Source organism: Sapajus apella, unplaced genomic scaffold, assembly GCF_009761245.1.
Source record: "Sapajus apella isolate SASKATOON/1434 unplaced genomic scaffold, GSC_monkey_1.0 scaffold59, whole genome shotgun sequence".
NCBI classification, from domain to species: Eukaryota; Metazoa; Chordata; class Mammalia; order Primates; family Cebidae; genus Sapajus; species Sapajus apella.
Genome location: NW_022436999.1, coordinates 8617570 through 8642880, shown reverse-complemented (window position 1 = coordinate 8642880; position 25311 = coordinate 8617570). Strand labels below are relative to the sequence as shown.

General features: G+C 43.8%; 1 protein-coding gene and 1 long non-coding RNA gene across 3 annotated transcripts in view; both read left to right on the top strand.

Annotated features, from left to right (window-relative positions):
* Positions 1-20792, top strand: part of MTHFD1 (methylenetetrahydrofolate dehydrogenase, cyclohydrolase and formyltetrahydrofolate synthetase 1) — a 74067-nt gene extending 53275 nt beyond the window's left edge. The window contains exons 19-28 of one of the 2 annotated variants that reach the window (XM_032246083.1): positions 522-590; positions 884-995; positions 1095-1234; positions 3959-4000; positions 7831-7931; positions 8766-8943; positions 13994-14101; positions 15241-15393; positions 19019-19112; positions 20542-20792. In XM_032246083.1, the coding sequence (XP_032101974.1) occupies positions 522-590; positions 884-995; positions 1095-1234; positions 3959-4000; positions 7831-7931; positions 8766-8943; positions 13994-14101; positions 15241-15393; positions 19019-19108 (993 nt within the window). In that variant the 3' untranslated portion in view covers positions 19109-19112; positions 20542-20792. The remainder of the gene's footprint in view (positions 1-521; positions 591-883; positions 996-1094; positions 1235-3958; positions 4001-7830; positions 7932-8765; positions 8944-13993; positions 14102-15240; positions 15394-19018; positions 19113-20541) is intronic. The other variant, XM_032246084.1, reaches the window with a different exon arrangement.
* Positions 20793-21836: 1044 nt separating this feature from the next.
* Positions 21837-24231, top strand: LOC116528685. Its single transcript, XR_004259146.1, has 2 exons — positions 21837-22888; positions 23064-24231. It is a non-coding gene; the product is annotated as an uncharacterized LOC116528685 (long non-coding RNA).
* Positions 24232-25311: the final 1080 nt, after the last annotated feature.

Sequence of the window (25311 nt, the reverse complement as noted above, 5' to 3'; positions counted from 1 at the left end):
GAGTTTTTGCTATTGCCCTCCGGCCTGGGCAACAAAAGCAAAACTCTAAAAAAAAAAAAAAAAAAAAAAGAGTTGGTATTGAACTCTTGTGTAATACTGTAGTTTCAGCTTTGGGAGACATATATTGAGTTTGATATTTATAGCCATTTCTGCCCAGATACCAGAGTTACAAATAGCTGAGTACTCTAGGAACGAGCATTTACATGCTCTAAACTTGTCTAAAATGGATTTCTCACATCAGTCAGCAGCAGAGCTTGATTGAGATGCTTGTTTCCAGAGTTACATGTTTCTCCAGAAATTAACAGGTGAATGTCATTTTTATTCTTTCTGTTCTCTCTGCTTAAAATAATTGGCAACTTCATAGTATATCCAGAAAAAAACCACGAAGGGTCCAGTTCAGGTGAAAGTACAAATTGGTCCAAGCTGACTAACATGGGAGAGCCTAGAATGTCAAATGTTGATTTCAGAAGGTTGGTTTTTTTTGCTGGTGGTAGTTGACGCTGCACGCATTTGTTTTGTAGGGGGTGAGTGGTGCATTGACAGTGCTTATGAAGGACGCAATCAAGCCCAATCTCATGCAGACATTGGAGGTGAGCAGAGTGACTCCTGCCTTCCTGTACTGGTTTTAGACAGTCAGAGCAGAGTGGTTATAAAGCACACTTAACCGGGGTAGTCGAGATCTTCCCCACTTGCTCATCTCTTTTCTTCCCATTCTTCCTCACACTTGTGACTGGGATGTTACTGAAATAAAACAGATGACTTTGTATTTTCTCTCTGGGAAGTATTTTTCCTTCTGATTCTAAATCGATTCCATACCCTGAGTGTGTGATCCCACTTTGAAGCAGGATTGGCAGCTCAGCTCACGGTGTCCTGGTTTCCACAGGGCACTCCAGTGTTTGTCCATGCTGGCCCATTTGCCAACATCGCACACGGCAATTCCTCTATCATTGCAGACCGGATGGCACTCAAGCTTGTTGGCCCGGAAGGGTTTGTAGGTTAGTGTTTTTGCATCACCAACGAATCGATTGTATGTTTCTTTTAACATCAGGGAAATGGGATGGCATATTTACTGTTGCTTTCCTCCTTACTTATAGTGACAGAAGCGGGATTTGGAGCAGACATTGGAATGGAAAAGTTTTTTAACATCAAATGCCGGTATTCTGGCCTCCGCCCTCACGTGGTGGTGCTTGTCGCCACTGTCAGGGCTCTCAAGATGCACGGGGGCGGCCCCACGGTGAGTGGCAAGTTGAAGTATCTGATTATCGGCAGTGTGCTATCGGCCAAAAGGAAGTTGGATGACTTCTGCCTGTTTCTTGATTGAGCTGCTTTTATCCGCGTGACTGATAGGGTGCAAAAGCAAGGGATGGGCAGACGGCCCTCGTGTTGGCCACCTGAACAGTTACCGGCACTGTCAGCGCTCAGCATTTTAAGAGGGCCAAAATTGGCTGCCTGGCCTACCTTTCAGAGGAGGACATCTGACAATATCTAAACCCTTCCAAGGACGTGTGCTTGGCTAGCCCCACAAAAAACTGTTTTATGTTTAGACTGTTCTTTTTAAATCTTCATCCCTCTGTATAGTGACGCTGGCAACCAGCCAACCAAACCATTTAGCTGAGACAGAGGTCAGTCCCTTCTTGAGTTCATGCTGGGCAGGGCCTCCAACAGCCTGGGGAGGGAGGGAGGAGAGGAGAATGGCACATCTGCCCAGGGCCACCCTGGGTAACAGAGAAACAGGTAGAGCCTAGCTCATCCTCACTTCCAGCCTGAATTTTGTGTTTCTCTGAACCCTACTGTTTAGAATTTCTCTGAGTAGAAATTCCTACTATTTTTTTTTCTTTATTTTTTTGAGACAGAGTCTTGTTCTTGTTGCCCAGGCTGGAGTGCAGTGATGTGATCTCAGCTCACCACAACCTCTGCCTCCTGGGTTCAAGCCATTCTCCTGCCTCAGCCTCCCAAGTAACTGGGATTACAGGCATGCACAGCTAATTTTGTATTTTTAGAAGAGATGCGGTTTCTCCATGTTGGTCAGGTTGGTCTTGAACTCCCGACCTCAGGTGATCCTCCGGCCTCAGCCTCCCAAAGTGCTGGGCATGAGCCACTGCCCCCAGCCAATTCCTACTACTTTTATCCTGGTATTTTAACACCTTTTCTTTAGGGCCTACATGAAAAGACATGGTGCTAGTTTTCTGAAATCATTTGAAAAACTATTGAATTCTTGTCCTCCAGGATCTTGTACTGTAACTTAGGAAATAAGGCCTCCCTCACCTACAGGATAAAAATCAAATTTCTTAATGTGGTGGGCAGGGTTTGTCCTAATGTAGCGGTTCTGTTTCAGCCTCAGAACCTCTTTGCACTCTTGACAGTTACTGAGAGCCTAAAAGAGCTTTTTTGTTTATGTAGGTTATAGCTATTGATAGTTACCATATTAGAAATTAAAACTGAGTTACATGTTAACATAAAGAACTTTGTAAACATGAAAATGCACTGTGGCCCATGCTTGTAATCCTAGCACTTTGGGAGGCCGAGGTGGGTGGATCACCTGAGGTCAGGAGTTCAAGACCAGCCTGGCCATCATGGTGAAACCCCCATCTTAAAGGAAAAAAAAAAATAAGAAGAAAATGCACTATATTTTCCCAACAAAATTTAGGCATTATACATTTTTCAGATCTTCTCTCTGTCTGGCTTAATTGAAGACAGGATTTGATCTGTTGTGACATCACATGTCTTAAACCTTTGGAAAAGTCCATTATATGCCCAATGAGAGAATGATAGTGAGAGTAAAGGGGCCATAAGATGTTATGGAATCTTATGGAAATAGTTTTGACCTCATGGACCCCTTCAAAAGATTAGTCCCCAGAGCACACTGGGAACGCTGCCTTAACAGCCCCAGCACCCTTGTGCAGTCTTAGTTATCCCTGAGATGCCAAAGACACTCCCAACCCAGCACACCCCTTTCTGCTAGTAGTGCAGGATAGACTCCCCTTTTTTTCCCAATCACAACTGATATTCCTCTCTCTTGCACCCGTCACTCACCCTCATACTGTCGCACCTCCTTTCCTTGCTTCCTCCTCACTTCACAGTGAGGATAATGTCACATAATGCCACACATGGAAAGGAGCATTTGCACATGGCCCTGTCAAGAGAGCAGGCCTCCCGCTCCCTTTAGCTTGCCAAAGGGAAGCTACCTGTAAGGTCCTTGCTTCTTGCTCTGCCTCCACGTGGCCCATTCAGGAGCACCATAATCTCACTATGCAATGGGAGAGGACGGAGCTTCTTAATCACTGTCCAGTGCCTCTGGTGGGGCCCATGAGATAGGACACCTCCACCTACTTGTTCATTTCTGTGGATGCAACAGGGCTGAGCCACTGCATAGATCAAGGCGGGGGTGGGGTGGGGACCAGGCACCTCGATCCTTTATAAATACTTTAAAATAGAGAAAGAAAATCCTTCTATATTGTTTCCCCTCATTTGTATTGTTCCTGCACCACAGTTCAGCTCCACCAATGCCGGGTTGGCACTGTGGACCAGCACATGAAACCACTGCAGGGCTCATCACGGACTCAATCGACAGGCATCCTAGGGTGGCTTCTGCAGGCCCGACAGCTGCCTCTTTCCCCACATTCCCTTTGACTTCCACCCCCACTGCTATGGCCTTCACTCAGTGAGTCACTGTGCCTGCCTAGGGTACACCCCTTTCCACCTCTCCTGCCATCGATCTGGTCCTTCTTACCTCCTTAATTCAGGCCACAAAGGTTTCCCATGCTGCTCAAAGCAGTCGTTTTTGTTGTGTGCTGTGTGACTGGTCACATGCCTAAGCCTTTAGGACAGGAAATAATCTTATACTACTGTACGACCTGCAAGCGTTGCAGACTTTTGCCTTTAACACATGACAAGTACCATTTTTAAGCTAGGAGATTTAAATAGGAAATGCCTCTGACTCTGTTTCTTTTCCTTCCAGGTCACTGCGGGACTGCCTCTTCCCAAGGCTTACATAGAGGAGGTAACCTCAGTTATTTCTCGTCATGTGTCCTAGAAAGCATCACACCCTGAATCAGCATTTCTCCACCCCGCCCATGTGGAAATATATGGGTTATTGCTGTGACCAGGGTGCAAGATGCCAAAAGGCCTGCAGTGTGCTGAGGAGTTATATTAAATGACTAGATAGGGAAGATGCACCTCACAAAACAGAATTGTCCAACATGGAGTGTCAATAAGCCACTGCCCTAGACCAGTGGTCGCTTCTCAGCGGGGTGATTTTGACCCCGGGAACATTTGGCAATGCCTAGAGACTTTTTTATTGTTACAACTGGAAGTGGGGAGTGCTACTGGCATGTGGTGGGTAGAAACCAGGGCTGCTAGCTAGACATCCTATAATGCACAGGACAGCCCCCACAACATTACCCAGCTCAGATGTCAGGAGTGTGAGGTGGAGAAACCCTGTCCAAGACTAATAGCAGTTCCCCTCCATGGGCTTCCGTGCATTGGCTGGGTAAGTCCCAAATGCCATTCAGATCAGAAGCAAGTAGAGACCTTTTCTGAAATGGCTTCTCCTCTGCAAATTTAAATCCATATTAAAGGGCCAAGATACATGGTCAGCATTCTGGTTGTTTTTCTAGGCAAAGCTTCCTAGATATATATAGCATCAAACAGGAGCCCAGAGAACAACTGTGAGCTCAAACATTTTCATAGTTATGTCATTTACCATTAAAGAAACATTTCTAAAGCAGTTTGGGGTGGTTACAGGAGAGACAGGCCATCAGATAAGGTGGCAAGGTCACCTGCTGTCACTGTTAATTCAATTTTTCTGCCTTTTTGGAAGCTATTATCAAGCGATACAGGGTCACTGTTAAAGGCCCCAAATGAAGTATTTCAAAATTGGTTAGAAAAAATTGCTAGTACCTTCAGTCTGCCTGTCTTCTGAGTTATGGTTTGCCTTTTATGGTCATTTGTCTGATTCACGCGTAGGAGGGGAATTCACAGTTCTGGCCCTCCTGCCACCCCACAGCCTTTCCTGTGTCTAATTACAGTGACTGCCCCTAGCTGGCCCAGCTGGTGTCTTCATTTAAGAAATTCTACTTATTTAAAACTGTTCTCTATCAGCCTTACATATTAATTGGTTTTCATGTGACTAGAAGTAAAGAATTAGCAGTGTTCTTTAGAAGCTCAAATAAACCATAATCTCAGTTTTCAATTATTAAAGGAAAAAAAGCATAAATCACATTTATGCATTGTCACATTTATAATGAAGCTAGTTGTTTTCTACCTTTTATCCTACCCATTTCTGCTTTTTTGGGATCCACAAATATTACTGCTGGGTTTTGCTTATGATTCAGTATATGTATTTTTAAAGAAGACTCTTTTATTCTTAAAATACTTATTGTATTGTTAAGCCTACAGTAGTAATATACCCTTTGTAAAAAATAATAATAATAATTAAACATTAGGAGAATATAATGTATGTGAGTTGAGTCCTCTTAACAGTTTGGTGCATACTTAACATTTAAAGAAGTATACACATGGCCGGGCGCGGTGGCTCAAGCCTGTAATCCCAGCACTGTAGGAGGCTGAGGCGGGTGGATCACGAGGTCAAGAGATCGAGACCATCCTGGTCAACATGGTGAAACCCCGTCTCTACTAAAAATACAAAAAAAAAATTAGCTGGCCATGGTGGCGCGTGCCTGTAATCCCAGCGACTCAGGAGACTGGGGCAGGAGAATTGCCTGAACCCGAGAGGCGGAGGTTGCAGTGAGCCGAGATCGCGCCATTGCACCCCACTCTCGCGTGCATGAAAAAAGCGCCACTCCGTAAAAAAAAAAAAAAAAAAAGTATACACATGTATTTTTGTGTTTGTCCTAAAATGGAATAATCAAGCTCTCGATGGTTTTGCACCTTTAGTACATCTTGGACAGGTTCCATGTTGACACAGATGGGTCTCACTTTTATAACATCTGCATGATAAATATTATTGAGTGTTTATATTGTAATTCATTGGCTCAGTCCTCCTTGGAGGAGGTTTATGTTTATAATTTTCCAATGGTACAACCAGGGCTGTAGTAAACATACTTAAAGGTACATTTCCTTAATTGTTTCCCTTCAGATTTTGTGGTATTTGGTTTCTTTCTTCTTCTTCTTTTTTTTTTTTTTTTTTTTTTTTTTTTTTTTTTTTACAGATAAGGTCTCACTTTGTCACCTGAGCTGGAATGGTGCAGAGGTGTGGTCATAGCTGCAGCCTCTAACTCTTGGGCTCAAGCAGTCGTCCCGCTTCAGCCTCCCAAGTAGCTGGGGCTACAGCAACATGCCACCACACCAGGCTAGTTTTTAAATTTTTTGTAAAGACAGGGTCTTCCTATGTTGCTCAGGCAGGCTGGTGTCGAACTCCTGGGTGCAAGTGATCCTCCGATCTCAGCCTCCCAAAGTGCTGGGATTATAGGTGTGAGCTACCATCCAGCTTGGTTCTTTTTTTTTTTTTTTTTTTGAGACAGAATCTTGCTCTGTCACCAGGCTGGAGTGCAGTGGTGTGATCTCGGCTCACTGCAACCTCCGCCTTCCAGGTTCAAGCGATTCTCCTGCCTCAGCCTCCCAAGTAGCTGGGATTACAGGCATGCACCACCACGCCCAGCTAATTTTTGTATTTTTAGTAGTGATGGGATTTCACCATGTTGGCCAGGATGGTCTCGATCTCTTGACCTCATGATCTGCCCTCCTCGGCCTCCCAAAGTGCTGGGATTATAGGCATGAGCCACTGCACCCGGACCTTTTTTTTTTTTTTTTAAATTAACTTTTCAATTGTAGAGATAGGGTCTTGTTATGTTGCCCAGGCTGGTCTCAAACTCCTGAGCTCAAGTGGATTCTCCTGCCTCGGCCTCCAAAAGTCCTGGGATTACAAGTGTGAGCCATTGGGCCCGGCCACTGGCCTGCTTCATAAAGATAGTATTAATCTTACTTATTTCTTACCCTCGTTCATGGTTGAATTCATTAAAACCTTTGAAACCATCACTGCTTGCTTCATATTTCCTGGCAGTATTTATAGCAGCCATATAACAAATACCTTCTTCTGTGCCAGCCACTATGTTGTTAGGCTATGTCTTTTTTTTTTTTTTTTTTTTTTTTGAGATGGAGTCTCACATTGTTGCTGGGGCTAGAGTGCAGTGGCGTGATCTGGGCTCACTGCAACCTCTGCCTCCTGGGTTCAAGCGATTCTCCTGCCTTAGTCTCCCAAGTAGCTGGGATTATAGGTGCATGCCACCATGCCTGGCTAATTTTTTGTATTTTTAATAGAGACGGGGCTTCACTATGTTGGTCAGGCTGGTCTTGAACTCCTGACCTCATGATTCACCTGCCTTGGCCTCCCAAAGTGCTGGGATTACAGGTGTAAACCACTGTGCCCGGCTGGCTCTGTCTTCTGATGGAAGGGTCTGTGCTGTGCTGAGTATAGTCAATTTGTATTATCATACCCCTATGAATACATAAAATCTATAAACGCAATTTGTAAATATAATTTGGGTACGGGTAACAAATTCCCTTCAAGCAGCAAATAAGCTATAATGATGTGGCATAATGACAGCAAATACATGAGCTCTTGTTTTCTCGAAGGCTGGGAAACAAGCACAGCTCCACTTTAGTGTCGTAGGCTGGAGTGAAAGCTGCAGTCCTCCATAGCATACACTCACCGTGCTGGAAGAAATGCACCAAGGGACCTTCTCCTTTCTTGGCCTCGTTGTCCTGACAGTGAGTGGCTGCTGGCTCAAGGAGGCTGTTTGCCTTTGAAGAAGAACCTGCAGTGGTTTTCAACTCTCTGATCTCATAAACCTTTCACTGTTGTTTTTACAGAACCTGGAGCTGGTTGAAAAAGGCTTCAGTAACTTGAAGAAACAAATTGAAAATGCCAGAATGTTTGGAATTCCAGTAGTAGTGGCTGTGAATGCATTCAAGTAAGTATAGAGGGTAGAAAAGGATGAATGTGGAAAATGGTCAGGAAACATCTCCTGGAGCTGATTATATAGCACTGCTTTCAGCTTTATTTTATTTTTCAGTTACTGCTATTGGTTATAGCCTGCGGTTTTAGCCTGCACTGTGACAGGCACTGTGTATGCCACAGTGGGCTAGCCACCTCACCCACTGAGGGTCCCGAAGTCAGATTCAGCTCCTGTGGGCCCCTCTCCTCCCCACTGGGGGAAGTGGGTAATACACAAGCCTGAAGTTCAGCGTTCCTTTCTCATCTTTAGAGGGCTTTTATGCTAATGGAAGATCATAGGCCTATAGGGTTCCATTATTTTACGAGATTTGGTGGGATGTTGTCTTGACAAAGAATTGGGCAGATTGCACTGGAAGTTGTGCAAGAACTTGTGTGGGCTGTTTAGATATTGCAGTGCTGGTCTGGGTTTTGTTATAATGGCCTCACCACAGTAGAATCGGAAGCAAAATTCTCAAAAGCTGGTATTTACTGATTTCTTGTGGGGTACTGGGAATTTTCCAAGTACTTCACATGGATTTACCATCTGAGTCTCATGACGTCCCAGTGAAATAAGTGCTGTGATTATTCCCATATTATCCAGGTGGAAATTGAGGCACATAAAGATTAAATAACTGGCCAAAAGCCACCAGCTAGTAAGTTTTGGAGCCTGAGATTCAAAACCAGGCTGAATTTCTTGGTTAGGGTTCGTTTATCAGCGGGTAATTCACATAAGGTTTAATGGCAAAAAGAAGACAGATTCTGTCTTCTCCAGCTGTCTTCCATGCTTTGCTATGACGTGCTTCTTTTACAGGACAGATACGGAGGCCGAGCTGGACCTCATCAGCAGCCTTTCCCGAGAACATGGGGCTTTTGATGCCGTGAAGTGCACTCACTGGGCAGAAGGGGGCAAGGGTGCCTTAGCTCTGGCTCAGGCTGTCCAGAGAGCAGCACAAGCAGCCAGCAGCTTCCAACTCCTTTACGACCTCAAGGTGGGTGACTTGCAGTATGCAAAAGAAAAAAGTCGAAAAGGGCACCATGAGGTTTCTGTGTGACTACCTCTGTTTAGAGCCACATGCTTCACAGCTTCAGCCTTGTGGTTTGATTCCCATGTAGTTGAGTTACACAACCACACAACCACAGCCAGGACTCTCAGCTGTGGACAGCTTTTTTTTTTTTTTTTTTGAAAGCAGTCTTGCTTTTTTGCCCAGGCTAGAGTGCAGTGGCGCAATCTCAGCTCACTGCAACCTCTGCCTCCAGGGTTCAAGCGACTCTCCTGCCTCAGCCTCCTGAGTAGCTGGGATTACAGGCACCCACTACCACGCCCAGCTAATTTTTAATTTTTTTAGTAGAGACATGATTTCACCGTCTTGGCCAGGCTGGTCTCATAAAACTGCTGACCTCGTGATCCACCTGCCTTGGCCTCCCGTGCTGGGATTACAGGTGTGAGCCACTGCACCCGGCCAGACAGCCTTTTTATAAACTATGCCACTGCTCACTTAACAGAGGGGATTTAGGCAGGAATACCCCAGGGTGGAGGAGGAACCATTGCTCATGTCCTAACTTTGAAAAGGGTCAAAGTACAGGTGGCAGAAGAGAAGGTTAAATGTAGACCAAATGTGTAATTCATTGCAGCCTTTAACACAAGGCACCAACCATGATGTAGCAGATTGGTAAGTGGCTGCATGGAGCTCACAAAATTTTTCTGACGGCTTCTCAGTAATAGGGGAACAAAGCGTGCCTCCCAAGCTCACTTCCTGGTAAGGTGCTGCTCAAAGTTCAGGGCCCTCACATGCAAAACCAGAGTACTCCAGGAAGCTTCATCATTTTTTCTATCACTGAGCAAATTAAATTACACCTAGTCTAAGCAGAGCCCTGCTTACTCTGATACAATAAAGCTAGTTCAGGAAAAGGTTGTTCTTATAGGGTTGTGTTTTGTTTTCATTTATCTGACCAATGTATTTCAGATGTGATTTGACATTAACTAGTACAGAAACAACAGTTGGAAACATTGTAGGAACATGGGATATATGCTGTAGTTAATTCTGCTCCTATTGTCTAGGCTAGTTTTTGGCTTGGTTTTTTTGTTTGTTTTTGTTTTAAGACAGGGTCTTGCTCTGTTGCTCAGGCTGGAGTGCAGTGGTACAGTTATGGCACACTGTAGCCTCAACCTCCTGGGCCCAAGTGGACCTCCCACCTCAGCCTCCTGAGTAGATGGGACAACAGACATGTACTTGCAAACCTGGCTAATTTGTTTTATTGGCTGGGCGTGGTGTCTCACACCTGTAATCCCAGCACTTTCTCGGAGGCCAAGGTGGGTGGATCACCTAAAGTCAGGAGTCAGAGACCAGCCTGGCCAACGTGGTAAAACCCCGTCTCTACTAAAAATAAAAAAATTAGCTGGGTGTGGTGGCGGGTGCCTGTAATCCCAGCTACTTGAAAGGTTGAGGCAGGAGAATTGCTTGAACCCAGAGGGTGCAGGTTGCAATATGCTGAGATCATGCCACTGCACTCCAGCCTGGGCAATAAGTGAGAAATTTCGTCCTAAAAAAAAAAAAAGATTTGTTTTATTATTATTATTATTATTTTTGTAGTGACTAGGTCTCCCTATATTGCTCAGGCTGGTCTTGAACTCCTGGGCTCAAGTGATCCTCCTGCCTCCCAAGGTGCTGGGATTATAGGCATGAGCCACTGTGCCTGGCCTGGCTTGGTTTTTAAAAGAGAATCATAGACTTTACAAAACAGCCATCAAGAAGTAGAAGGAATAAACTTACTGAGTTTTAGTGTTCTCTTATTTCTCTGCCTCCTACAGATATAATATACTTACAGTTAATTAACATTGACACTGACATTCTCCTGTTGAGCTTTGGTTTTATAGACAAGTTTTAAAATCTGTTCAGCAATCATAAATATTTCCAATAACAAAATTATAAATATCAGCTTGTTCATCCAAGCCACTGGCTGAGGTGTTGGGGAAGAGGAAGAGGGTGGTAGAGGAGATAAGACAGTAGGGAAAGACAAGGGCCTATGCTCTTAGTGGGGAGAACTCTTGGAGCCGTTTTTTTTTTTTTTTGAGGTTTGAACTCTGAAACCATTGGTGGCAGGGTTCAGTCGCTGACAGCTCAAGTTTCACTGAATTGATTCAAGAGTTGAGTGACTTAAAAAACCTTGGTCCCAGGAGAAGATTAAACTTTCATACTGGGCAGTGGTTCACTTTAAAAAAAAAAAAAAAATAGTATCAAAACAAACACACACACACACACACACAGAAATCCTAAGAAGTATACCCAAAATGCTCTGTCTTGAGTCATGAGATCCATCAGTTCTTGATATTGTCTAGACTTGCATCTAGAGCTACATTGTAAAATCTTTTTAGGCATGTGTTAGATTTCTGTGAAAACTTTGTTTAAATGTAAACTTCATACTACACTGTCAGTTTTTGTCTTAATAAAACTATAGATTAAAAAAAAAAAGAAAGAAAGAAAAAAGACAAAATGCCATAAACACAAATTTGCATACAAATGCAAAGCATTTATAGGCACCTTCTCTAGGCTCAGCACCCGAGGCTGGAAGCCTAGTCCTTGAGGACAAGCAGGAGACCTGGAAGAGTAAGGACATACGGACTTTATAACCCATTTCTACTTGGAACTTTTATGCGTTCTGGCAAACAGGAGGCTGCCACTTTCTGTCTTACTCAGCGTCTGTTACTCTTAAATCACCCTTTCACCAAAGTGCTTTTGCTTCAGAAGTTCTAAATGTGCCCTGGCATTTATAGCACTCCAGTTATGAGATGCATATGAAAATAATCTGTGTTGCATCTCTATAAAGTCCTTATTGAATATTCACTTTATTCATGCCCATTTCACAAAGCCCCTTCATAAATTATCACTCTTTAGTTCAGAAGGGAATTTTTGTTTTTATAGATAGATTATTGCTCCTTTTAAAAACAAAACTTGGCTGGACACAGTGGTCACACCTGTAATCCCTGCACTTTGGGAGGTCAGGTGGGTGGATCACCTGAGGTCAGGAATTCGAGACCAGCCTGACCAACATGGTGAAACTCCATCTACTAAAAACATAAAATTAGCCAAGTGTGTTAGAACATGCCTATAATCCCATCTACTTGGGCTGAGGCAGGAGAATCACTTGAACCTGGGAGGTAGAGGTTACAGTGAGCTAAGGTGGTGCCATTGCGCTCCAGCCTGGGCAACAAGAGCGAAACTCCGTCTCAAATACATACATACATACTTGCCTAATATGTTCTTTTAGCTTTAGTTGCTAGGGAGTATAGAGTCAGATATGTTGCCTAATTTTTGTAATTTGCTCATCCAAATTACCTGTGAGTAGATGTCCTTCTCATTTCCTTTAGGCAACCTCTCCCTATGCTGTTCTCTCTGAATCTTAATGTCCTGAACTAGTCTACGCAGCATTTCAGAAGCCAGCTCCAGTTCTCTGAAGACTCTACCCCAGAGGAAACTGCCCATGGGACTGAGGCCCTCACCAGTTAGATTATTGGTCTCTGTCCACTGCACTGTTTGCTTCAGGTGCCACAGAAGGCAGACATGCCCAGTGTGTGTTGATCATCTAAATCACTGGGTTGTTTTTTTCCTAATACCTAGGTGATATTACTGTTATGACTATTTCCCAGTTCCTGGTGCTTGCACTTAATCAATTGTGTTAAGGGTAGCATCTGCCTCATATACAAACTGGGAGTCATGTAGATGGACACTAGATGTCTTATTTCATAAACAGTCTCCCTAGGTCTGTTTTGCCAAGACTGATCTCCAGATCTACTTTTAAATTTTTATTATTATTTTAAAATTGCTTTTATTTTTTAAAGAGACAGTGTGTGACTATGTTGCCCAGGCTGGTTTCAAAGTCCTGGGCTCAAGTGATCCTCCTCCTGCCTTGGGTTCCTCCCAAAGTGCTGGGATTACAGGCATGGGCCATCATACCCAGCCAGAACATTTACTTTTTATTTATCTATTTATTTAAATTTTTTTTTTTTTTTTTAGAGACATGGTTTCACCATGTTGGCCAGGCTAGTCTTGAACTCCTGACCTCAAGCAATCCACCCACCTTGGCCTCCCAAAGTGCTGGGATTACAGGCGTGAGCCACCGTGCCCGGCCTCTACTTTTATGAAGAAATAATTATTCTTGGGTAGTCAGCAATACTGTTTATGATGTACCTAGTGAGAGATTTTAAATATGTACTTACGTAAGTACATATTTTTATATATAGTTTGAGGTTGATTGGGTTAGGAACACTTTCATTCTTTTTTTTTTTTTTTGAGATAAAGTTTCGCTCTTGTTGCCCAGGCTGGAGTGCAATGGCGTGATCTCAGCTCACCGAAACCTCCGCCTCCCGGGTTCAAGTGATTCTCCTGCCCCAGCCTCCTTTTGTCTGTCTCTCTGTATATACATATATATATATATCTGTATATGTAGATATAAAAACTTTACCTCTGTGGGACATTTTCACTTATAAAATCTGAGGCTTGGTATTAAAAGAAAGTGTTCCTCGCAGGACGCGGTGGCTCATGCCTATAATCCCAGGACTTTGGGAGACAGAAGTGGGTGGATCACCTTAGGTTGGGAGTTTGAGACCAGCCGTGACCAACATAGAGAAACCCCGTCTCTACTAAAAATACAAAATTAGTCAGGGGGTATCTACTAAAAATACAAAAGTAACTGGGATTATAGGCATGGTGGTGCACGCCTATAATCCCAGCTACTCAGGAGGCTGAGGCAGGAGAATTGCTTGAACCCCGGAGGCGGAGGTTTTGGTGCGCTGAGATCGTGCCATTGCACTCCAGCCTGGGCAACAAGAGGGAAACTTTGTCTCAAAAAAAAAAAAAAAAAAAAAAAAAAGTCTTCCTAATCCAATCAACCTCAAACTATTTGCATATGTGTATATATATAAAAACCATCTTCTGCCCCTTTTAGGGACTCTGACCTAGAACGTGGCCATGTCCTGGTTAAATGTCCTTTCATATTTCCAGTCATTATGTCTGGACCATGACTTTGTCTCTTGTTCATTAGCTCCCAGTTGAGGATAAAATCAGGATCATCGCACAAAAGATCTACGGGGCAGATGACATTGAGTTACTCCCTGAAGCTCAACATAAAGCTGAAGTCTACACAAAACAGGTAGATATTTGGTTAGTTTGTCCTTCAAACTCTTTGCAAAGCAGGCCTTCCAGTCACAATCCCTGGGTCCTCCCAGCCTGGCCAACAGCTGTTACTTCACTTCTCTGGGTGGTAGCCTTCTCTCCTCTGAAATACTGGGTTTGGATTAGACGGCACAGTTCCTGGTTCATATAGGTGATATATGAATGCGTAGAAATCCATGAAGAAATATGGGATGTCTTACCAAATTATTGAGAACTTCTCCGGTTTTTTTTGAGACAGGGTCTGGCTCCATTACCCAGGCTAGAGTGCAGTGGTGCAATTTTGGCTCACTACAGCCTCTGCCTCCTAGGCTCAAGTGATCCTCCCACCTCAGCCTCCTGATTAACTGGGCCTACAGCCACGAACCACCACACCTGGTTAATTTTTGTATTTTTTGTAGAGACGGGGTTTTGCCATGTTGCCCAGGCTGGTCTCAAACTCCTGGGCACAAGCAGTCTACCCGTCTCAGCTTCCCAAAGTGCTGGAATTTACAGGCATGAACTGCTGCATCTGACCCTCTCCAATTTTATTATCATATCTACTCCAAACTATTTTTTTTTTTTTTTTGAGACAGAGTTTCACTCTTGTTACCCAGACTGGAGTGCAATGGCGCGATCTCGGCTCACCGCAACCTCCGCCTCCTGGGTTCAAGCAATTCTCCTGCCTCAGCCTCCTGAGAAGCTGGGATTACAGGCACGCGCCACCATGCCCAGCTAATTTTTTTTTTGTATTTTTAGTAGAGACGGGGTTTCACCATGTTGACCAGGATGGTCTCGATCTCTTGACCTCGTGATCCACCCGCCTCGGCCTCCCAAAGTGCTGGGATTACAGGCGTGAGCCACCGCGCCCGGCCCAAACTATTTTTTAAATTGGTTTTATTTTTATTTCCATAGGTGGAAATAAAATATTCACTTGTGGACTACAGTTGTACTTAATTCCTCACCCAACAGAGTTCTTTTTTTGTTGTTGTTTTTGGAGGACAGTGAGGTATAGATGTATATAAAAGGAGTTGGATGTTCAAGATAAATTGAAGAATCCATGTAATGACAGGGCCCAGATGGTCATTGCTGTGTTGTCAGCTTTTCATTTGTCCTCTCTCTATTCTCTTCTTTCTCCAGGGCTTTGGGAATCTCCCCATCTGCATGGCCAAAACACACTTGTCCTTGTCTCACAACCCAGAGCAAAAAGGTGTCCCTACAGGCTTCGTTCTGCCCATTCGTGACATCCGTGCCAGCGTCGGGGCTGGTTTTCTGTACCCCTTAGTAGGAACGGTAAGTGCATGCTGCAAGGAAGGACTGGGCGCATATACGCTTATTGTCTTAAGTGTGTTGCCAAAACCATCAAGCAAATGCCAAGTGAGCAGAGTTCACTGCCCAGAAGAAAATTGGAATCAGGCCTATTATGACTGCTGTGGATCATAAGCTATAAAGCAGGAGCTATATAGCTCTTGCTGTGGACCATCTTGGTGTCAATTCAAGAATGATGCCATGACTATTCCTACTGAATAAAAAATTCTGTTTCCCAGGGGCAGTATGCCCCTTCACTAATCTAGGATGAGCCCAGTTGATAGGCTGGGGTACTGCTAACATATAATCACAGTTAATGTTTATTGGGAGCCTTACACAGATTAACTCAGTTTCCCACAGCCCTAGGAGGTAGGGACAGAGGTTTTACACCCCCATGGTCTCGCTGACAGGCCTAGAACTTATGCCTGAAATTCAGGGAGTTTATTATTTTTGAGTAAGGAATTTCCCCCATTAAAATGCAAATGGACCCTGGAGATATGAAAGGTGAGGTTGCTTATTTACACTTCAATGTGAATAAGGTGTCCAGTGCTTTCTTATCTTATAGATTTTATGCATATTCAAGGTAGAATACTGCCAACAGGGAAGCAGAGGGGAGAGATGCTTAAGGACATAATCATAGTTTGGGCTGACATTATTCCAAGGTTAGCATGGATCCTGAATCTAGGTTATCCCCTAAATCTGCCCCGTATCCTGTATCTGCAGATTGTACTTACATGCAATACAGGATTGAAATGTTGAATTACACCAACACACATTGAAAAGAACCAATATCTCCTTTTGGATTTATGTCATTCCTTCAGTACAGTGAGAAAGTGGTAAGAGATGGCATTATAGAGTTGAAAGCGCAGGACATTAGAGCTTAATCCATTTTCACCTCTTGGGATCTTGGCCTTGGACAAATTATGAAAGGTGAGAGCCCTGCTGCCCTCAGCTCACACTGTAAGGCAGCACCATCATGTCACAGTGGTGCTTAGCACAAATGCCTGCATCTCACTGCCTCCTTAGCCCTCCAGACAGCAGGAGGCTTAGCCTTGCTAGGATGTACATCAGTCTCCAGGATTTACAGAAATCCCCTTTTGGTAGAAATTTTCCACTATTTTTACCCAGCACCTTGAATAATGCAGGAATATGTCTTGGTCTTTCTGGAGAAGTAGTCAGCAACTACCATCTGAAAGCTATACTCTTTCTTGTCACTTTTGTTTTTTTTGAGACGGAGTTTCACTCATGTTACCCAGGCTGGAGTGCAATGGCGCGATCTCGGCTCACCGCAACCTCCACCTCCTGGGTTCAGGCAATTCTCCTGCCTCAGCCTCCTAAGTAGCTGGGATTACAGGCACGCACCACCATGCCCAGCTAATTTTTTGTATTTTTAGTAGAGACGGGGTTTCACCATGTTGACCAGGATGGTCTCGATCTCTTGACCTCGTGATCCACCCGCCTCGGCCTCCCAAAGTGCTGGGATTACAGGCTTGAGCCACCGCGCCCGGCCTCTTGTCACTTTTGATCTTCACAAGAAGAAAAAGGTAACAGTAGAGGTGAAAGCAAATCTGGAAGCAGTCAGGCCAGTGAGACCCAGGCTGTAAGGCAGAGACAGACACAGCCTGCCCAACTCAAGACGTTCTCATTTAGAACAAAGGACGCGTCAGAGCCCTTCAAGTTTAACTTGAACCAAGATGTTTCCACACATGACCAAATGGTTTCATCGCTATTCTAACACCTTCCAGTTGCCGTTGGGGCCTTAATGGGACTCAGATTATTTGAATATTATCTATATTAATTCAAAGTGTGATGATTTCTTTTCAGAATTTTATATCTAGGTTCATATATGTGTATGTACACATAATATTTTCTTTTTTTGTATATTTATTATCAATGACCCATGTTAAGGAGGGAAAATCCTCTTTGGGAATGAGTGAAAATGTCAAAAATCCTACTAATCACTGTTGGAACCATCTTTAGGGTTTTCTACTGACAGGTACATGTATGTCTACATTGATGTATTTTATCTTTATAATGTCATCTTTAGGTTTTTCTGCTGGGTCTAAAGACCAATCCTTTCCTTTCTCCTACTTGTCTCACACCTACCACCTCCTTACCTCTTACAGAGTATGAGAATATAAACCAGTTGTCAGATTCCTGTGATGTGTTTTGGGGAATATTGACTGATATTCAGAAGTCAGTCAGAATGAGGTTTTCTAAAGTATTGATGATGCTTTTGTTACAGAAGATGACTCATTCTTTTTTAATAACCTTTTTATAGTTAAATTTTAGAAGTAACCTAAGCTGTTTTCCTGTCTAGATTTAATTTGGAACTTGTGTGTATTCATTATATAGGACATTGTTACAGATAAAAATATACTGAGTTTCCACTTACAAGCCATACAAATTTGCATCTAAGCAGAAATTTGTCAAAGCTGAGTCTTTAGAAAAGCAGTGAGTACAAATATAATTTGTAAGCATTACAAGTTTAGTTTTAGAAGGCCATATTGGGCCAGTAAGAATAGTGATTATAAAACCATCTAGATTACGTACAAAGGTGTCTTGGTCCAAGTTAAAGGATACTAACTCCTACCATCATGTTGCTGAAACAAAAATCACATTGGCAGCTCAGCTAGCAAGACAGAATGAAACAAAATTTAAAAGCACACAAGCCCTACACCTCCTTTTGGTCTTAAAAAGTGTGAACTGAGGAGGTGAGTAAACAACTCCTCTACTCCTCAGCACTCGTCCTTGTAAGGTGAAGGTGGAAACACCTCCTGCTACTACTTGTGACCACCATCAGTATGGAAGATGATAGTGAAGGCTAGTGTTTGGTTTGCAGAAGGACATGAGGGATCAGCTTCTTTTTTGCTGTTGTTGAGACAGAGTCTTGCTCTGTCACCCAGGCTGGAGTACAGTGGCGTGATCTTGGCTCACTGCAACCTCCACCTCCCAGGTTCAAGCGATTCTCCTGCCTCAGCCTCCTGAGTAGCTGAGATTGCAGGCGCACATCACCATGCCCACCCAATTTTTGTATTTTTAGTAGAGACGGGGTTTCACCATGTTGGTCAGGCTGGTCTCGAACTCTTGACCTCAGGTGATCCACCTGCCTTGGCCTCCCAAAGTGCTGGGATTATAGGCATAAGCCACAGTGCCCAGCTGGGATCAGTTTCTAAGTTTGAGTTTATAACAGGATCAGTGACTTGATTTTTAGTATGTAACAAGAAGAGTACCCATTTTATTGACAACTGTAAAGTGATCTATCTTTTGGGCTTTCTATCTGAAGGAAAAGTGAAATAAAAGATGACTTTATGTTTATTTTAGACACGGCCTTGCTCTGTCACTCAGGCAATGGCATGATCATGGCTCACTATGGCCTCAACCTCCTAGCCTCAAGTGGTCCTCCTGCTTTAAGCCTCCCAAGTAGCTGGAACTACAGGCACATGCCATCATGCCCAGCCTATTTTTTTATTTTTTGTAGTGATCGGGGTCTCACTATGTTGCTCAGGATGGTTTAGAACTCCTGGCCTCAAGTGATCCTCCCACCTTAGCCTAGGATTATAGGCGTGAGCCAGCTTAAGTTTGTTTGTAATGCTTTTTTACATCCTAGATGAGCACAATGCCTGGACTCCCCACCCGACCCTGTTTTTATGATATTGATTTGGACCCTGAAACAGAACAGGTGAATGGATTATTCTAAACAGGTAAGTTGTTACTAGGGAAGAACTTTGCTTTTTTCCTTATGTAGCTTACTTATGAATTATAGGGCTCAAACTGACACTATAAAAATTCGTATTCTAATGCTTTCAAAACGTTTCTTTTCAGAAATGTTTTGAGGGGAGAGGGGATAGGAATGAGAGTTGGCAATAACCAATTAATTGAAATATTTATATTTCAACACATTCTTGGAAGACGTGCATGGTTGACAGTGTAGGGGAGAAAACTGCTGCCCAATAAACTATAGAGGGAACGGCAGGGGAGGTTAGACTCCCTCTGCTGCAGCTCAAGGAGTCTTGGGGTTCAGAATTGACACATTGCAGGTCAGGAACAGCTGACAGTCTGTATACTCTGAATAGGTAGTTAGAAGGCAAGAGTTAGTCAGTGTCTTAGAAGTGTAACTGGAAAGAGAAGAAAACAGGACCAATCCAGCAGTTCTTAGGGCCTTAGATGAAAGGGCGCTTAGTACTGACTGCAATGAGTGACATTGCATTGTTAGATATTTTTGAAATTTCAACAGGATGTGTCTCTCCTTCGGCAGACCCTTGGGGCTGAAGAAGCAAGTTGCAGTGTGCACTTCTATCCCTAGACACATCCTCCTGCAATTTCAAAAATATCAAACATGAAAATCCTAAACATCTTTCTCCAGAGAAGAAAAAAGTGATTTGCCTATTCAAAAAATGAGAACTGGACCGAACACCTGTCTTTTCGGCAACAAGAAGCTTTAGAAAGTGGAGGAATATCCTCTAAGGTCACAGGGAAAATGACTTTCCACATGTGTTTACACCTCAGCGAATCTATCTGGATGTTTTCAGACATGCAAGCGTTTACCATCCCCCATCTCTTCCTAAGAAGTTATTTAGCAATGTACTTAGCAAAATGAGGAATTAACCAAGAAAAAAGAAGATAAGAGTTTTGGGAAACAGAACCCTGATTTGGACGTTAGTGAAGAAGCATTCTGACAACCATGCAAATGACCTAGGGTTACAAATCCAGTGTGGGACAGGTTGGGTGAACACCTGAGAAAAACTGAAAAAGTTAGAAAAGACAAGGATATCAGAGGGTAATAGTACAAAATAAAAGCTCTTGCATTACTTGAGAAAGTTAAGGTCCAAGTAGAAGCAAACTGTAATTTGATGCTAGAACACTAATCTTTGAGAGGGCATGTGTGACATTGGAAATGCAGTCACAGCTCACTGCTTGGTCTGGTCTTGAACAGTGTTCACATAGTACCATGGAAATGCTATGCACCATTTTCAGGTCCATTTATGGACAGACCCTAGAAGAGCTGGTGTAGGAAAGGATGTCAGTGTTAACAGCTTTGGCAATGTGAGTGGGTAATGGTGCTGTATGGAAGGAACAGGAAACATTTCAGTGCTTAGAGAAAACTGATTTCTTGTTTGTTTTTCCTTCCAGATCATCATTCATCTTCAAGAAGCTACTTTGAAAGTCTGGCCAGTGTCTATTCAGGGCCACTGGGAGTTAGGAAGTATAGGGAAGCCAAGAGAAGTCAGCCCCTGCCCAGAAGATCTGAAGTTAATAGTAGGAGTTTCCCTGGAAGTCCTTTTCAGCCTTAATTCTCATCATGTGTAAATTAACATAAATCATGCACATGCCTCTTTACTTTAGTGAAGTTCCACAGAATAAAAGGAAATAATTTTGCCATCTTGGTGTTGCAATATGAATTATAGCCTTAACAGACTGTGCCACAGGTCTCTGTCATCATACGTGAGCTCATTTGTCAGGCAGACCCTTGGGGCTGAAGATGCAAGTTGCAGTGTGCACTTTATGATACTGTTGTATTTAGAGGGGAAAACTTATGCGTGCTTGTGTATTTCTGAGAGGACACATAATTAGGGAACCTCCTGAGAGGTTTGGGTTGGAAGTTGATGTCTTACCTTTTTATCTTATACCTTTCTATATTGTTTAATTTTGTTTTTCCACTCTGAGGAAGTATTGCTTACACCAAGTTTTGCCTGAACTTCCTTGGAATTCCCATTTCTGTCACGGCTTTAGCACTTTCTATGTTTAAAGTCTTTAGGAAGGGTGGTCATATGGCACTAACCTTAGATAAGCCTCTGTTCTATTGGTGCAGCAAGTATTCATTGAGTTTATTCTAAATGCCTGGGCTCTACCCTTCTCTACAGACTTACTTTCTTTTTTTCTTTTCAGTGACAGAGCCTCTGTTGCCCAGGCTGGAGTGCAGTGGCACGATCTCGGCTCACTGCAGCCTGTGTCTCCTGGGTTCAAGTGATTCTCCTGCCTCAGCCTCCCAAGTAGCTGGGATTACAGGCATGCGCCACCACATCCAGCTAATTTTGGATTTTTAGTAGACATGGGGTTTCATCATGTTGTCCAGGATTGTCTCGAACTCCAGACCTCAAGTGATTCACCCACCATGCCCTCCCAAAGTGCAGGGATTACAGGCATGAGCCACCATGCTTGGCCCAGACTTCCTTTTTTCTAAAACATTAGGTTGGTAACCAACCTAATATTTTTTTCCTCCACTTCTGGCTGGGCATGGTCGTGGCTCATGCCTGAAATCCCAGCACTTTGGGAGGGCATGGTGGGTGAATCACTTGAGGTCTGGCCAAAATGACAAAACGCTGTCTCTACCAAAAAGAAAAAAATTAGCTGGGTGTGGTGGTGGGCACCTAGAATCCCAGCTACTTGGGAGGCTGAGGCACAAGAATTGCTTGAACCCAGGAGGCAGAGGCTGCAGTGAGCCAGGATCATGCCGCTGCACTCTAGCCTGGGAGACAGAGCTAGTCTCTGTTAAATAAAAAAGAAATAAAATATTTTTCCTTCACTTCTTGTTCTGCATCCTCTATCTCTGTTCTTCCTGTCCCAGTTGTTTCCTTCCCTTTTTCCCCTTATCTTCCTCCAATGACTCTTTGCAGAGGATGCTGCATCCCACTGGTGCCAGTGCCAAACCCTACTGATATTGGCAGAGCAGTATTTTTCCCAGTGACCTTGGTTTTATTATTTTTAATTGCCTGGGTTCACATCAGTGTTGTAATACAGTCAGTTTTACAGTCCACGGAAATGATAGCGGTGCCTTGAGAGGCGTATGGCTGAGGGGTCATGATGCAGAGTCCCAGCTCTACTGCATAGAGCCTCACCCACTTCCCTGCCTCCACATCCTCACCATGGAAATAGGAGCACTGTTGGTACCCACCTCGTGAGGGCGGTTCTAGAATTATTCAAACACATCATCTAAGATGCTCTGTACAGACCCTGGTATATTGTAACCACTCAATAATGTCAGTTCCTCTTGAAAAGCATCATCCAGGCCCTGTTTGCACAGAGTTAATTGCTTCTATACTTTTTTGTTTGTTTGTTTTTTGAGACAGAGTCATGCTCTGTTGCCCATGCTGGAGTGTAGTGGCATGATCTCTGTTCACTGCAACCTCTGCCTTCTGGGTTCAAACAATTCTCCCACCTCAGCCTCCTGAGTAGCTGGGGTTACAGGTGCGTGCCACCATGCCTGGCTAATTTTTTATATTTTTAGTAGTGACAGGGTTTCACCATGTTGGCCAGGCTGGTCTCGAACCCCTGGCCTCAAGTGATCCTCCCACCTGGGCCTCCCAAAGTGCTGGGATTACAGGCATGAGCTGCTGGGCCCAGCTGCTTCTGGTACATTTCTTAAATGTCCTGTGAAAGTTCATCTGGAATGGGATTTGCTGGGAATTCATTTTATAGACAAGGGAAGGATGCAGTCTTGTCAGATATGGTGACTTAAAGGTCATCTTAAAGGACTTAGGTTTTCTTATATTGCCAAAAGCCATGTGGGTTTAAATCCTTAATACTGGTAGGGGCTGGGCATGGTGGCTTATACCTGTAATCCCACCATCTTGGGAGCCTGAGGCAGGAAGATCACTTGAGCCCAGGAGTTCAAGACCAGCCTGTACAAGACAATGAGACCCTGTCTTAAAAAGAACTCAGCTGAGTGTGGTGGTGGATGCTTGTAGTCTTAGCTGCTGGGGACACTGATGTGAGAGGTTCGCTTGGGCCTGGGAGTTTGAGGCTGTGATGAGCTATGACTGGGCCACTGCACTCCAGCCTGGGCAACAGAGCAAGACCCTGTGTCAAAGTAAAAAAGACCTATAGAAGCATTAGTGCTTGGGGTAACTATCAGCATGTGCTGGCAGAGGTCTCGTGCCTTTACCTTGCTGTTGAGTCCCTCCAGATCACTGGCCTTCCCGTGCCCTTTCTCTTCTCTGGGCTGCTAATGCCTTCCTTCCCCATATTAGTAATATTACTGATAAACAAATTGGTACATTCTCCGATCTCACTTCAGAAGCTGTTTCTGTGCATTGAAGATGTACATACACTCTTAATTCAAAAGAGATAGCATTTATGTGCTGCCACATTAAACAGTTTGCAACAGTATTACTACTGAGTTTGTGTTGCCTCTGTGCAACCCTCATGGTGCCCAGGAACAAATGAAACCACCAGAGACCTGGAGCCTCAGGTTCATTCAGTGGTGCCCCAGGGAAGGGGATTGGGGGGCTTATTCCCAGGAGGCCTCTGAAATGTAAGAGCTATTAACAAGGAGTTATAAATCATCTTTGGTAGCTACAGGCCCAGGCTGTGGGTAGAGCCCTAGATGGGAGAAACAAATGGTAAGATCGGTAGAGTATTGCTCATATAAATATGTAAGCTGTTTTACTGGCACACTGTATCTGGTGATATTAACATGATAAGCTATTGGTAGGATAGTTTATCAGATCGTAGAAATATATTATAGCCTATTTCCTGTTATATACTGAAAAGCTACTAATGGAATAGTAGACAATGGTATCAGTAATAGCTTAAAACAGTCTTCACTGGCACTTACCTGAACTCAGGAATGACAGGTTTCTTTCATGCACGAGGTACTGGATACATTAAACATGCACACACACAGATGTGGCATTGCATTCTAGTCATATCCTAAAGAAAAACGATGGTGCAGTATGTTATTTACAGAGCTATACTCTGTGTGAGTGACTGTGTGTGTATGTGTGTGGTGGAGGTCAGGGATGACTTGTTTGTAATACACCTTAAGGAAGTCTGTCCGAATTTGCCCTTCAAATACTAAATAAATTCACCTCTTACCTCAAACTGCCTTTCAGTTCCCTTTTACTAATTTTGTTTAAAAGAAAGGCAAGTCAAGGCCAGGGATGGTGGCTCACACTTGTAATCCTAGCACTTTGGGAGGCTGAGGCAGGAGGATCATTTGAGCCCAGGAGTTCAAGACCAGCCTGGGCAACATAAGGAGACCCTGTCTCTACCGGAAGAAAAAAAAAAAAGCAGCAGCAGCAGCTGGGCATGAAGTCACATGCCTGTGGAGGACTGAGCCAGGGATTATGCCACTGCACTCCAGCCTGGGCAACAGAGCAAGATCCTGTCCCAAATAAAAATAAGACAGCTATTCTACCCTGTCTGCACCTAAATAAGCTCATCTTATTTTTTGTCTGAAATTGTTGCAAACTCCCAGGTCTGCTAGTTTTCAGAAAGCTTGGATCTCAATAAGGAATAGTTCTCAATTGCTTATGAGTATCATGGATTTCTTTTGGCTTAAAGTTCAAAACTGGCAACAAAGCAGGGCTAGCAACCCATAGAGAAATATGAAGAACATTTTCATAGACGTGTTTGCTGAATGAACAAGGCTGACTGAATTTTTTTTTTTTTTTTTTTTGGGACAGGGTCTCTCTCACTTGGTTGCCCAGGTTGGTGTGCAGTGGCACAATAGCAGCTCACAGCAGCCTTGACCCCCTGGGCCCAAGTGATCCTCATCTCAGCCTCCTTAGTAATCAGGACTACAGGTGTGCCACCACACACGCCCGGCTAATTTTTAAATTTTTTTTGTCTCCCTATGTTGCCCAGGCTGGTCTCAAACTCTAGGACTCAAGCCATCCTCCTGCCTTGGCCTCACAAAGTCAGCCACTGCGTCCAGCCCTGAATTCTTTTTTTTTTTTTTTTTTGGACACGGAGTTTCGCTCTTGTTACCCAGGCTGGAGTACAATGGCGCTACCTCGGCTCACCGCAACCTCCGCCTCCTGGGTTCAGGCAATTCTCCTGGCTCAGTCTCCTGAGTAGCTGGGATTACAGGCACGCGCCACCATGCCCAGCCAATTTTTTGTAGTTTTAGTAGAGACGGGCTTTCACCATGTTGACCAGGATGGTCTCGATCTCTTGACC